Source organism: Neophocaena asiaeorientalis, unplaced genomic scaffold (genome assembly GCF_003031525.2).
Source record: "Neophocaena asiaeorientalis asiaeorientalis breed wild unplaced genomic scaffold, Neophocaena_asiaeorientalis_V1.1 scaffold648, whole genome shotgun sequence".
Classification (NCBI taxonomy): Eukaryota; Metazoa; Chordata; class Mammalia; order Artiodactyla; family Phocoenidae; genus Neophocaena; species Neophocaena asiaeorientalis.
Window position 1 is genome coordinate 3,392,391 of NW_020172781.1, and position 14,398 is coordinate 3,406,788.

General features: G+C 52.3%; 1 protein-coding gene across 1 annotated transcript in view; it reads right to left on the bottom strand.

The window, feature by feature from the left end:
• GCN1 (GCN1 activator of EIF2AK4) overlaps nucleotides 1–14,398 on the bottom strand; it is a 56,458-nt gene that overhangs the window by 16,609 nt on the left and 25,451 nt on the right. Inside the window, exons 23-38 of the mRNA XM_024741379.1 lie at nucleotides 13,950–14,063; nucleotides 13,637–13,835; nucleotides 12,289–12,444; nucleotides 11,404–11,585; nucleotides 10,070–10,150; nucleotides 9,590–9,733; nucleotides 8,529–8,656; nucleotides 8,174–8,363; nucleotides 7,911–7,981; nucleotides 7,086–7,251; nucleotides 6,557–6,751; nucleotides 5,246–5,492; nucleotides 4,715–4,836; nucleotides 4,289–4,403; nucleotides 2,996–3,175; nucleotides 458–678 (exon numbers count right to left, since the gene is read on the bottom strand). Coding sequence (XP_024597147.1) covers nucleotides 458–678; nucleotides 2,996–3,175; nucleotides 4,289–4,403; nucleotides 4,715–4,836; nucleotides 5,246–5,492; nucleotides 6,557–6,751; nucleotides 7,086–7,251; nucleotides 7,911–7,981; nucleotides 8,174–8,363; nucleotides 8,529–8,656; nucleotides 9,590–9,733; nucleotides 10,070–10,150; nucleotides 11,404–11,585; nucleotides 12,289–12,444; nucleotides 13,637–13,835; nucleotides 13,950–14,063 — 2,511 coding nt within the window. The remainder of the gene's footprint in view (nucleotides 1–457; nucleotides 679–2,995; nucleotides 3,176–4,288; nucleotides 4,404–4,714; nucleotides 4,837–5,245; nucleotides 5,493–6,556; nucleotides 6,752–7,085; nucleotides 7,252–7,910; nucleotides 7,982–8,173; nucleotides 8,364–8,528; nucleotides 8,657–9,589; nucleotides 9,734–10,069; nucleotides 10,151–11,403; nucleotides 11,586–12,288; nucleotides 12,445–13,636; nucleotides 13,836–13,949; nucleotides 14,064–14,398) is intronic.

Sequence of the window (14,398 nt, forward strand, 5' to 3'; positions counted from 1 at the left end):
AGCTGTGGTAGTGAAATCACACATCCAAGCCCCTAGGAGCAAGTAAACAAAGTCAATCTCCCAAACTAGGCTAATTTCCTCTGAGAGGCTTACAGAAGCAAATGCTTTCAACAAGAAAACACCGCAAACAGTCAAAGCAGCAGCCGGTTTCCCAACACTCCTGAAAGGTCGTCAAAGGCAAGGCTGGACCTTTCCTCCCTGTCAATCTATAAAAGGAGCCCAGTGGGACAGGCCTCACCTGGGGTCTGAGCTAGTAAGGACTTGTATCGCTATGCTCTGGAAGATGCCCAGAGAGCCTAGATTTCTACCCTCCACCCCGAAATGGTCCATTTCTCCCCGCAAATAAAATCAGGGGTCAAATGCTCATAGCTCTCCTGTGTCTACTGTCAGTAGGGACTCTGTGCCCTAAACCAGCATCCATTGATCTGTCCTGTACGAGCCCCAGATAGGCTGATACCTTCTGGTCTGTCAGGGAGTACATGTTGCCAATGATCTGGGCTGCCATCTTCCGTGTGTCCGTGGAACGGTCCTGGAAGGCTCTCTGGACAATGGGCATGATGAGGGCCAGGGACGGGGCATCAATGAAGTGGACAAACTTGGTATCCAGCAAGGTCTGCAAGCACTTCTGGGTCTTCCGAGAGGGGTCCGTCAGGGCATCCAGCAGGACTGGGGCAATGGCTGCATGTCCAAACAAGAGAGAGGCTGCTTTGTACAAGTCTATGGTATGGCAAATCTGCTGGATCCCCAGCACTAGAGGGAGCCAAAAGAGAAGGGAGTCCAAGGTCACCCCTCCCTAGAGCCCCGCGAATCGCCAACTGAGGAAGCCAGCCTGTCTGCAAAGAGCAATTCTATTCTTGCTCCCCAAGAGGAAGCGGTGTGGGGACGGCAGCCATCACCCCTTTGCACTGCACAGTTGTGGTCTGGTGGGGCACCTGTGGGCTAGCTTCAATGGCACTGAGCTGCAGCCTCAGTGCTGGGCCTCCGTGGGAGAGCTACTTGGACAACATGGATCTTATTCTGGAAGCAGCAACCCAAAGTGGTTTTGTGAAAAAACTGTTTGGAGACACCAAAGGCCCCTGAACCAGTGGTGGGAGTGAAGCACACAATACTCAGAGCAGCTAAGCCCAGGTACAACAAGCTCTCAAAAGTTCAGCACCATCAGCCCAGCAGAAGGAATTCCAAGAGGAATACCTAGCTTATCTTTTCCACAAACCCAGGGAATTCAACAACTACAAAGACACATGCTGGTCAAGACTTTTAAGGGAATTCCCTGGCGGTCCAGTGGTTAGGACTCGGTGCTTTCACTGCCAGGACCCATGTTCAATCCCTGGTCAGGCGACTAAGATCACGCAAGCCAAGCACGCAGACCAAAAAAAAAAAACAACAGAAAAACAACAAAAAAAAACCTAATAACCCAGTTAAAAAATGGGCAAAGGATTTGAACAGTTTTCCAAAGAAGATATGCAAATGAAAAATAAGCACATGAAAACATGTTCCACATCATTAGTCATTAGGGAAATGCAAATCAAAACCACAATGAGATGCCACTTCACACCCACTAGGATGGCTGTAACCAAAAAGACAGACAATAACAGAGGTGGCAACTGGAACTCGCATACACTGCTGCCGGGAATGTCAAATGGTACAGCCGCGTGGGGTAACAGTCTAGCACTTCCTCAAAAAGGTAAACAGTTACCACATGACCCAGCGATTCCATTCCTAGGTATCTAACCAAGAGAACTGAAATCATGCCTACAGGGAAAAAAAAAAAACCTGGATACAGACGTTCATAGCAAGATTAATAGCCAAAAAGTGGAAACGACCCAAACATCTACCAATTGATGAATGGATAAACAAAATGTGGTATACTCATTCATGGGATACATTATTGGGCCATAAAAGGAAAGAAGTACTGATACATGCTACAGTGTGGATGAACCTTGAAAACATAATGCTAAATGCAAGAAGCTAGACATAAAAGGCCACACACTGTATGATGCCATTTATGTGAAGTGTCCAGAATAGGCAAACTCAGAGACAGAAAATAGATTAGTGGTTGTCAGGGGCTAGAGGCAGGAGGGGAAATGAGGAGTGAATGCTAATGGGTGGGTGTGGGGTTCCTTTCTGAGATGATGAAAATGCCCCGGAACTAAACAGCGGTGATACTTACATAATTTTGTGAATATGCTAAAAACCACTAAGTTGTACATTTTTGAGAAGTGAATTTTACATTATACAAACTAGTCAATTAAAAAAAAAAAAAAGGCCCCAGGCTGGATTCTGAAAATGAAGGCATTCATTTGATAGAGATGAGACTATTCTGGGCCTTAGAAATCCCCAGGGGTGTTGGACATTGTAAACAACAACAAAATCCACATCTACCTATTCATCCCTTAAAAAACAAAAACAAAAACCCATCATTTTCTGAATGAAAACAAGTCTGGAAATACTCAGGCTGAAAGGCACTGAATGGGTACCGATGTTCTATGCTGAAGCTTAAAAATTAACAAGTACAGTACTGGTCAAGGTAGCTGGCTGGGGTTTGTTTCTAGAAATCAATCTTTCCCTAATTACTCAAGAAATAACCACACTAAAAAGTAAGCTCCCTAACCTTCCCTCTATCACAGGCCTCCTGGAATGACAGAGAATAGAAAAGTTCCCCAAAACCTAACACTTTGGATGATGCAGACGTGGTCCAGAGCTTGTCATTTATCTGTTGACCTCAAGGCTCCCTTAGAGTCAAGCTATTTCTGGGCCAACAACTCAGTTTCCCTACCTGAGCAGTCAATGACTGCTCCAGACCAACAGGAAAACAGACCACTTCCAAACTACTTTCCACTTATTATCGTAGGAAAAGGGTTCCCCCAAATTTAGAGGTTACCTCAATGTGAACATATCTGTCCTCAGAGGGCCTAAGCTGAATGGGTGCATGTCCCTGCAGTGTCCAGGGATAGGAGGAGGAACCGGGGCCAGTGCCCTCATGGGAGAGGCGTACCCAGGATCTCCGGGTTCCTGATGACGGAGCCAATTTGCCTGAGCGCCTGCTGTCCGGCCTTCTGCACTTTGACGTGGGAGTCGGTGAGCACCTCTGTGAGCTTGGGCACGATGTTGGGTAGGCAGGACGACAGCTGCTTAGGAGCACAGTACGCCATCGCCCCAAGCAATTCCACCGACCCTGCAGATGGCAGACACACGCCCAGCATGAAATCCCTGAGCACAGGTTGGCAAGTCGCCTGGGCTGGCTGCCCGGGCAAGGGACACGCGGCCTGCTCCTCTGCAGACTGCTCCAGCAGTCCCGGGAAGAGGGCACAGGGCCGGGCTCCAGTCAAGCGAGCAAAATGCTCCTGAGGCCTGCTGAGCCTGGGCGAGAGGCTGGGCAGTATTGGGGAGAGTGGCCAGACCTGGCTTAGAGCTGACAGTGATCCAAGGTCAATTCACTGAATTTCTCTGGCCTCAGTCTCCTCATCCACAAATGAGGAGACTGATTAAGATTGTGATTTTTCAAGATGTAGGGGGAAGCCTGAAGGACTGAGGAGGAAGCCCCGATGCTGACCCTCCCCAAACCTGAGCAACTCTGTTTTACAAATTAGGATTCCAAATAAGATTACATTTTTTAAAAAGGGGTTTCGGGACTTCCCTGGTGGCGCAGTGGTTAAGAATCTGCCTGCCAAAAAAAAAAAAAGAATCTGCCTGCCAAAGCAGGGGACACGGGTTCAACCTCTGATCCGGGAAGGTCCCACATGCCGCGGAGCAACTAAGCCCGCCCCGTGTGCCATGACTACTGAGCCTGAGCTCTAGAGCCCGCGAGCCACAACTACTGAGCCCGCATGCCACAACTACTGAAGCCCACGCACCTAGAGCCCGTGCTCCACAACAAGAGAAGCCACCGCGTGAGAAGCCCACGCACTGCAATGAAGAATAGCCCCCGCTTGCCACAACTAGAGAAAGCCCACATGCAGCAACAAAGACCCAACACCACCAAAAATAAAATTTGATTCTTTAAAAAAAAAAAAAGGCAGTTTAATGGTGGGGGGGAAAGGCTTTAAAATCACAGACCCAGCCACAGACAAGCCTTAAAGCTCTGCGATTTCCTGACTTAGGTCTGTGGCTCCTGTGAGAGGCCTGTTCTTTGCAAGAAAGCAACAAACTAATAAGGAATGAGCTGCCTAACCAGTCTTGGCCTCATCCCTGGGCTGGGGAGCACACACAGCACAAGAGCTGTGGCTCTGGACCCCTGTAAGGGCAGTTTTCAGAACAGGAAGTTGAGGGAGGGAGGGAGCGGCCTTACCGGCTTTGGTCCTCCAGGATTCCTCCTCCAGGGCAGCCAATAAGGAGGGGAGCACCAGCTTCACCCCATGAGCACTCAGGTTGCTCATCACAGCCTTGGCACAGTCATCTGCAGCCTCAAGGGAGGAGAAAAGATGTTCAGGGGCCTCCTCGGCTACGCAAGGGTCAAGGCCTGATGCTGGACCCAGGGTTCTCCTGGTGACCAACGCTCACTGGGGGGTCTACTGCGTCAGACCCTGTGCCCAGGCCCGCAGAGACAGCTGAGCAGGAGAAACATGGTTTCTCACCTAACAGGGCTTCAGTACTTCACTGGGAACCAGAGGAGTCCGTACCAGTAACCAGTGTCCAAGATGCGGGCAGAGGGCTTGCCAGCAGCAGGGGCCTCGAACCACTGCCAGCCATTCCCAAGTGCAGCCTCAGGACTTACCTCACGCACGTACTGGTTCCCATCCCCGAAGCACAGCAGCAGATGGGGCAGCACATGAACCACGTACGGCTCGAAGAGCTTCCCCAGCATGGTGCAGAGCATCTCGAAGGCAAAGAGCGCTCCTGGGGAAGAAGGCAGGACGGCTGGGAACAGGATGTCCTCTCAAGGCAGCCACAGGACAAGCTCCCCACCACCTCCTCACCCTCTGGAAACACTCAGGGCAGCTGTGGGACTAAAGTGGCTGCCCCGTGAGGGAGCAGCCCCTCTGCCTCCCCTGAGCAGAAAGGAGGTGAGCACTAACAGCTAGAATGGCAAGCCTCTCTCAGCTGAGGGTGTTGCTGAGTTAGAAAAAAGGGAAGTCCGGGCCGCATCAGCAAGGATGGGATGGAATGGCTCACAGACAGCTGCCCCCCCTGCAGCACACACACAAACGCCAGCCTTCAGCAGGGGAGGAAAAGCCAGATTCCCTCCTCTGGCAGCCATGGGGAATGACCTCCCACGCTGGGCGGCACCGAGCTTGGAGACACTCACCCTCTCGGCGGCGGAAGTTCTTCTTGTCCTGGATGGCATCAGTCAGCGCAGCCATCATCTCCTGCTGCTTCAGCGACAGGATGCCCAGGCCCTTTACCAGGCCCGCCAGCCCGTAAGCAGCCCCTTTGCGCTCAGCGTACTTGTCTGACTCCAGCAGCTGCTGCATCAGCCTCTGGATCATCCCTCCAGCGTCCTCCTTGATGGCGGGGACGAGGGGCGGCAAGCAGCTGGCCACGGATTCCTGGACCTGGGGGAGGGGCCCGCCACGTCAGTGCTGCAGCTCAACCACAGCCAGGCCCTGGCAGCCGATGCAGTCTTCCGCAGCACCTCACCCCTAGACATCCCCCAGCCCCATCTCAGCCACCGCCTGTCAGACCACACAGAGCATCGGAAAGGCAGGTGGTGGCACAAGCTCATGCCTGACCCGCATTCCGTCAGGGTGCATGCTACATCTGTTAGCCAGGAGAGCATCAGCCATTACGGTGCTATTTCTGGTCTGAAGAGAGAACCTAGGCCTGGGCAGGTGGGGTAAAACCTCACTCACAGAGAAAGATCCAGAGAGAAGCATGCTACTGTGCCTCCTTAAAAACAGCCCAAGTCTCTCAGTTTTCAAATTTGTCAGTCAGGGAAATGGGGCTGGGCCTTACAGGGCCAGGTCCAAATCAAGCAGTCCCAAAAGATGCTGTCAATCGTCTTCCAGCCATAGCTCATGAAGCCCGACCAGGGCAGGGAGGCAGTCTGCAGCCAGGGGCCTGGGCAGGAAGCTTGGGAGGCCAGGTACTCTGACAGACTATTTGACCACAATTCAGTAAACCTGTGGTTTTCAACGTGCCTTTGAGGAGGACACTCTGGGTTGTCCGAAATGCAAATAACAGAAAATACATGTAAATGTGTTTTTTAAATAAGAGAAAAAAAAAATCCTTTGCACTGTGGCTTGGAGGCTGCATCACAAGGCCCCCAAAACATATAACTAACACAGGGAGAGGATCAGGAAAAGGCTAACACATCAAGAACGATTCTTTTTTTTTTTTTTTAAAACCTCTGTATCCCCAGGGACAGGTTTACTCTAAATGCAAAAAATGACTCTTAGAAAATGAGTAGAAAAAAATGAAAACATCTAAGAGGTCTACTAGAACAAAGTAACAAACTAACTCCCCCTCCAGAGGTGAGTATTCCTGACTATAAACCAGGCTGTCCCGAGACGAGATGACTCCTCGCAGAGAACTGGGCCTTCTGTACCCTGATACCCGACTCTGTCCCAGCGTCCCACTGCCCACCCACAGTTGGGGCCCCAGGCCAGGGGGCAGGTACCTGTTGGGAGGGGGTGGAGAGAGCGGCGATGAGCTTGGCGACAATAGGCTTCACTTTGGGGTCACTCTTTTCCAGGTGCTTGGCTAGAGAGCCCATCAGGACCACCACGCTCTGCCGCACAGCGTCATAGCTGGCATCATTGGGTGCATTCTTCAGGAACTCCTCAAACACCGGCAGCAGCGAGTTGACGTTCTCCTGGAAAGCCAAGAGCTCCTGGAGCCTCACATCAGCCCATAGGCTGTGCCTGGGGATGACGGTCTCTGCCCCAGGACCAAGCCCAAGTCTGGCTCTGGGACAGACATCCTAACAAGCCTGCCAGCAGTTTTCTGGCAGGACTGCAGCAGACTTACAAGAATTTAACACCCTTTTGGGGGGGGTCTTTATGACTCAAAAGAAATACAAATGGAATATTCCACGGGGGCTAGTGCCCTGCCAGGATTTCGAGCACTCAGCATCCCTGTGGCACCACTGCTCAGCCCACCTTGGCCCAGCCTTCTCCCCACCTCCTCAGCTAGCTGAAATCTTTTACCTTCCCATGCGTGTTGAGCGTCTCAAGGGCTGCATCTAACATGCACTTCCGGACATCTGGGTTTCGGTCGTTGAGGGCATCAGGGACAAAAAATTGAAAGAGTGGCTTCACCTGAGAACTGTCCAAACACTGGGAGAGCTTGTTCAGGGCCAAAGCCAAGCCACACCTAGCAAAGAAGGGGGAGCATGTCAGGGGGGCAAGGGCAAGCCAGAGGCCTCCTCCCCTGCTGGTGGCACCTATCCCAGTATGTCACTAGGAGAGTGAGCCTGCCAACAGCAAACACTGCTTCAGGGGCAGAGCACAACACAGAGCCAAATGCCCTGTGCTTACCCACTGCCGTGCCCACTGGTTTGGCAACGGCCCACTTGTAAAACAGAGACCTCCTATCTGTCCAGAGTTTACCTCCTACAGGGTGACCTTGGGGAGGGGACCAGCTCTGCCTCTGTTTCCCCATGTGTGAGTGCATCGCCTACCCGTCTCCCTCCAGGGGAGGAGGAAAGGGAGGTGAAGGTACCAGATGCAAAGGCATTCAGAAGTGGACATATTCTACAAAGGCTAAGTACTATTATTCTTTCAGCTACAGCAGTAAGGAGAGGCCCAGGGACCTCTACAGAAACAGAGTCCCTCGGAGGAAAGGAGAAACATGTCATCTAGCTAGCCAGGAAGAGCCAGAACTTGAACTCAGGTCTCTGACTCAGAGGGAAGTCTTGCTGTTTCCCTCCACTGATCCATTATCCCATGCTGCCTCTTCACAGCACCCAGCCCAGCCAACCTGCCACACCTCAGAAAGCACTGAGTGGTACAAGGCTGAAGCAACTGTTATACCTGGCTTCCCACTGATCTGGAGGAGATTCTGAGATAACTCGTCCCAAAGCATCCAGAACTGGGGGCGGCCGCTGCAACAGACAGGTTGATCAATGCACTGCAGTGCTCTCTCCAATAAAGCCAATGACCCAGGTGAGACGGGAGATTAGGCACAAGCCACCCTGAGCCACAGTATGGCTCCTGTTTGGAGCAGGTGGGAGGTTGAAAATGGTCCAACCCACCCTTACACACCCAGACTGCATCGCGGTGCACAGACGACTCACATAGAGCTTCTCCTGGTAAATCTCCATAAGCCTGCCCATAACCTCCGCCGCCTGCCGCTGGTAACGCGCCACTGCTTGGGAGAGGGCTTCGGCCCCGGCCTGTCTCACAGCTGCCTCGTGATAGATGACGTCGTCGATGAGCAAGGAGCAGAGGTCTGGCTGCAGATCTAGGCCCATGGTTGACCAGAGCCTGTAGCAGACCAAAGGCGGAGCTGGTCAGACAAGGATCTGCAGCACGGGCCCTGCCAAACCCGACCACCCCTTTTTCCCTCTGTAGGCTGAGCATGCTGGGTCCAGTTATTTCATGAGGGGAAAGAGGACAGAGCAGGAAAACCAGCCTTCCGACGGCTCTCACCTCTCTGCCAGCTTCCGGATCTCCTCCTCCTTGTCAAACTTGACCACCCAGAGCCTCCGCAGAAGGTTCAGGCCATTCTTCTCATCAGTATCAGGCGCTGGCAATACCATGTGGAGTTCCAACAGCCCCTGAGAGGGGGTGGGACCACACCGTGTGAGGCATGACCTTTGGGAAGAGCCTCTGACCTGCCCCGCACCACCCTGCCTCCCGCTAGGGCTGAACCGTCCAAGACGTAGCCACTAGCCACACGTGGGTCTCCACAGTGAAATCATTTAAAACGAACTCTAACTTTTTCAGCTGCACCAGCCACATTTCAAGTGCTCAACAGCCATACGCTGGCTGGTGGCTACCACACTGGACAGCACAGATGTATATTTCCAGCCCTGCAGAACATTCCACCGGACAGCACAGGTTAGGGAGTGCCATGAGTCAGTTCAGCTCATTAGCTGCTCTTCAAAGAGCTTTTCTTTCATGAAATGATGGCATATAGCGGTAGAATCTTTTCTAACATAAAATTTAACTCTAAACACGCAAGTCAGACAAAACCTCAGAAAAAGGACATTCCCTTTGTTTTAAGAACTATCTGCCACATTGCCATTGTTTTTCAAATTTTTACCAAGGACCAGTGAAAACTCTGTCACAGAGTAATAGCAGGAGCCTGCAGTCTGGCATCTGGGAATCAATGTCTCATACTCCAAGGGGATCCTTTAGTTTTGGGTCCCAAAGCACCAAGAGAAAGCAAGTATAAGGTAGTAGGTTGAAGAAATGAACCAATCCTGTGAGTTATATCTGTCTATAAAAGTACTAAGATCCACATTCCGTTTTAGAAATTAGGTGAAGTCTTCCGAGTTGAAGAAAAAAATAGGCAGTGATACATGACAAGACAACTGCTTAGCTGTTCCAATTCCTAGAATGACCCCAAACCACACTCTGTGACCTCTTCTCTTTGCCTCCAGGACACGCTGGTACATATGTGCGGCATCTCCCATCAGGGCAGCTCGAACAGGGACGCTGAGGGACAAAGGACGCCAAGGTAGCCCCAAGAGGGAGTGGGCACGCACCCGGAGCGCAGTGTCCCGCACACTAGCACAGGGGGACAGCAAGGCGCAGAGTAGCACGTCCACCTCCTCCTGCTCTGCAAAGGCACAGCCATCCTCGCCACTGCTGCTGGCACACAGGGTAGTCAGGGCGTCTGAAGCCAGAACCTGAGGAAGACATCCATCCGCTGGGCTCAGTTCCACAAATTTTTTTTCCTACTATGGGGCCAGGCAGGGGAGCCAGGTGATGGGCTGAGGGGCCCAGGGAGGAATCTGAACTAAGAACGCCCACCCCACGGCCGTACTAGGGCTCAGACCCCAGCGCCAGGCCAAGGCCAGTGGCAGGACCCAAGCAAAACCCCTAACCAGCTGAGAACTGTCAGGCTGGCTCTCAAAAGCAGCCCCTCTGCCCAAGGCCAGAACTGAGGGCTAAGAGAAGAACTAGAACCTGAGGTTGGGGTCATGAACTGAGTCACAGCAAAAGCCAACTGGGAACCAGATCACCTGCAGTTGGGGAGAGCCTGTGCCGATCACCCAAGTCAGAAGGCGCAGCATGGCCACACGAGGCAGCAACTCTGGGCCATTCTAAGAGAGAACAGAAGGTAAGTCAGGGTGAAGCTCCAGGGAAGGTCTGTAACCAAGTCCGGTGGCACATGAAGCAGCACCCTCTCACCCACAGGGGAACATTCTGGGTCATACTGCTGACTCCACTGTAGAAACCCTGTCAGGTTTACAACTCAATCCATAGGAGCCAACCCCAGTCAACCAGATCTTCAGGGACTAAAAATAAATAAACTCTTAACCTTGGTTGAAACTCACAGAATATGAAATACAGGTGGCCCATAAACACATGAAGAGATACTGAACTTTACAAGTAAAGTAAAAAAATGTGAAATAAAACATTACACCATTCTTTCACCCATCGTTGGCAAGATTACCACTACGTGAGGTTGTATTAGGATTGGAGAAAAGAAAACGCTCAGTGAGGGTATAGCTCAGAACATGTCACAGAACCTAACAATTCCATGCCCAAGAATCTGTCCTATAGAAATGTTCACACGGTGTGCAAGGGACATAAATGTACAAGGGGGCACACCACAGCGATGTTCAAAATATGGAAACGTTAGAAACAACCTTAAAATGTCAATCAACAAGTAAAAAGTTAACTAAACCACGGTGAACCCACAGCATAGAACCCCATGCAGCCTGTAAAATTAGATCCATGTGACGTGGATCACATGGATCCGGACACCGGAGAAGACCCACAGAATATCGTCCCATGAAAGAAGCAGTGCAGTCCATTTTTGCTTTACTGTGTTTGTGGGTATGAGTTTTGAATGTGCTTAAAAAAAAAAAAGTCCACAAGGGTATAGGCCAAACTGTTAGCAACAGTTACCTCTAGGGAGTGGCATTTCTCTTTTTGCTTCTGTACTGTTGGAATTTTACACATGCATTACTTTGGCAAATTTTTAGAACATAATCTATTAAAAAGAAAACTCCTCAATGAATGGGCTCCAGTCTCACAATCATAAGCAAGTCAAAGGGAGAGAGAGTGATCAGAACTATCTTCTGAGTTAGAAACAAAACAATAAATTAATACAAAATCCTTCAACTTCTTTGGGTCAGAAACTATCAGACACAAGAGACCCATAAGCTTCTGTGAGGTCTTGACAACCACACTGAATAGAACATTTGGGTTCTCCTCACCAATGGTTTCTGCTATAGGTATATGGATATGCTGCACGACCTCCCCCCCAGAATTGTTCATGGGAAGCGTCGGAAGCCCCTGCCTCCCCAACGCCCTCAAGCCGAGAGGGAGCCGAGCTCCCCGGGCCAACCTCGTCCACACGCCCTGGCGGGCTGCTGGGTGAGGCCCTCAGCTGGGCGTGGACGGTGAGGATCTGAAGAATCTGGGCCACGCGCTCCTCCTCCTCCTTGCTGTGGTGGGGCATCTCGGTCAGCACCATCTTCAGAAACGGGAAGACTAAGCAGAAGGCTGGCGCGGACAGGGGCGTGGCGTCTGTGAGAGCAAGAAGCAGATGGATCCTGTAGGTTGGGCAGGACCCCGAGCACGGCTGCCTCCGTGTCCATCCTCAGGGCAAGTGGGTGGGGGGAAGGCTGGAGGCCCTGACACCCTGAAGCATGTGGCATGACAAGAGGGATGACAGGCAGTAGCCCAGTTCTAAAGCCAATCCTGCTCCTACCCCAGACACTGCCCAGTTCCACAATGTGAGAGTTAAAACAGACAAGCAGCTTCCAGAATGGCAAGAACTAAACCCTCAGTGGGGGTCACAGTGACTCAAATACCAGGGACCAGACTCAAAAATCGTCCATCCTTGGGCTTCCCTGGTGGCGCAGTGGTTGAGAGTCTGCCTGCCGATGCGGGGGACGCGGGTTCGTGCCCCGGTCCGGGAAGATCCCACATGCCGCGGAGCAGCTGGGCCCGTAAGCCATGGCCGCTGAGCCTGAGCGTCCTGAGCCTGTGCTCCGCGGCGGGAGAGGCCACAGCAGTGAGAGGACTGCGTACCGCAAAAAAAAAAAAAAAAAAAAAAAAAAAAAATCGTCCATCCCCCCTTTTTCAGATGAGGAAATCAAGGCCAGGGAGGGAAGAGACTCACTGGAGGCTACAGCCTCAGGAAGCCCCAGGGTACGGGGCGCCATAGCTCGTGCAATCCCTGCACGGTTCACACCGCCTCGTGCCCTTTGTCCGTCCTGTCCCTTACCTGGTTCTCCCTTGCCTGCCCTGCTGGTGATGGTGTGACTGTGCAGCAGGGTCACCGCCCTCTTCACGGCCACCGACAGCTCTTCCTGGCACCATGACTTATCCAGGGCACATTCTGGCTTCAGCAGGCGCAGAGTCACGTGGCTCACCAAAGTTCCTGTGTCCAAGAGAAGGGACCCAGCAGGGGATGACCCTCGCAAAGACACAGAATCTGGCCCAGGTGCAAACCAGGGACCCAGGGCAGAGATGCCATGTCCCTCTGACTTAATAGTAATCAATTCTGCTCTGCCTAAGTATCCTCCACCTAATTTCTCATTTCATCTCCAGGACGGTGCCAAAGGGTAGGCAGGCCGGCAAGGAGATACCCTTCTGACACTCAGGAATTAAAAGTGCACTGAGAGGAGGCATGAGCCACCCAAGGGTTATTCAGTTGGGAGTTATTCAGTTCTATCCATGTGGTCCTCCCACCTTCCATGCAACAGCACAGCCAGCCAGGTAACACTTCCAGCAGGTTCTATGTGTACTGCCTGACTCCAGCCTCACCCTGAAGGGAACATACCCCTCAGGCTCAAGGTATGTTCACCCTCAAGGTCATTAAACAACCCATAAAGCGAGGCCTCCACAATTCCCAGCCACCCCACTTGGCCTTTGTTTCTCCACAGCCAACAGGAAGCTAAAGGCCACAGAGACCTCTGGTCATGTGGCTGCTCAGGAGCTCTGGGCTACACAGACAGGCCACGTGGCACCAAACCATCTGCCACTGAATTTCAAACTGCTACAGGGCTTCCCTGGTGGCGCAGTGGTTAAAAATCCTCCTGCCAATGCAGGGGACAGGGGTTCGAGCCCTGGTCTAGGGAGATCCCACATGCCGCGGAGCAAATAAGCCCACGCATCACAACTACTGAAGCCCGCGCGTCTGGAGCCCTTGCTCTGCAACAAGAGAAAACACTGCAATGAGAAGCCTGCGCACCGCAAAGAAGAGTAGCCCCCACTCGCCACAACTAGAGAAAGCCCGCGCACAGCAACGAAGACCCAACGCAGCCAAAAATAAATAAATAAATAAGATAAATTTATTAAAAAAAAACACACTGCTACAGAAAGATCACCGACTAGCATCTAAAAGTTGGCCCTCAGAATGAAGACTCAGCAGACATAAAACGGGAGAGAGGAGGCGGCACTGTGTGCTCCCAAGGATACGCTGCTTGAGATGCCTGAGGCTGTATCCGTAGGAAAACAAGTCAGTAGCCTAGGTCACGGCGTGCCTCCCCACGAGCACTCGGGGGCATCTCTGTCCACCCCCATCCTGCCCCGGGGTCATGCCCACAGCCAGCCAGCCAACGAGGACTAACCCAAAGTCTTGAGCCTAGGGGTCATGACACAGGCAGCTAAGGACAGGAAAGGGTTCTTGATCCTGGGAGCAGCGAGGGGAGATTTCAACAAGGGCAGGAAAGAGTCGACCAGGACAGGGATGTACTGGGTCAGGCCGGACGGGTTCTTGGCCAGGATGGTGTCCAGCAGTCCTAGCGCCGCCTCCAGCTCATTGTCCAGCTGTAAGCAGAGTCACCCCAGAAGGCTAGTCAGCGGGGCCCTGCCCCAGGACAGTGAGGAGCAGGCGGCCCAGCACTCTCGTGGCACAGGCGTGTGGTGGCAGCGACTGCTTACCTCCTGCAGCCGCCTCCGGATCTGCGCCTCCTTGTCCAGCTGGGCCTGCAGCATCTCCTTCTGTTTGCTGGTCAGCTGCACCTCCTCTTTTATGCCTTTCTTCTTCTTTATCTCCTGAAGGGAACAAGCAAAGCAAATCCATCTCCAGGGAAGGGAACTCCCTCCCTCCCACCAAGCAGGGCACGCTCAGCTCCCCAGTCAGCACCAGGACAGCTCTATGTCTGTGACCTGGCCCCCCAACCTGCCATGTGGCCTCCCCACTCCCACAAGTCCACAGCCACCTGGCTTCTACAGAACAGAGAGAGCAGTAGAGAGGGGATTTCTTGCTGGATTCTCTACTAACAAACACAAGAAGGGCCTTTATACGTTAGAGAAAAGGTGCTGAAAAGGGTATTCTGGTAGCCATGCAGCTTCAGCCTCCCCTCCTGCCAGCCCGCCCTACAGACACT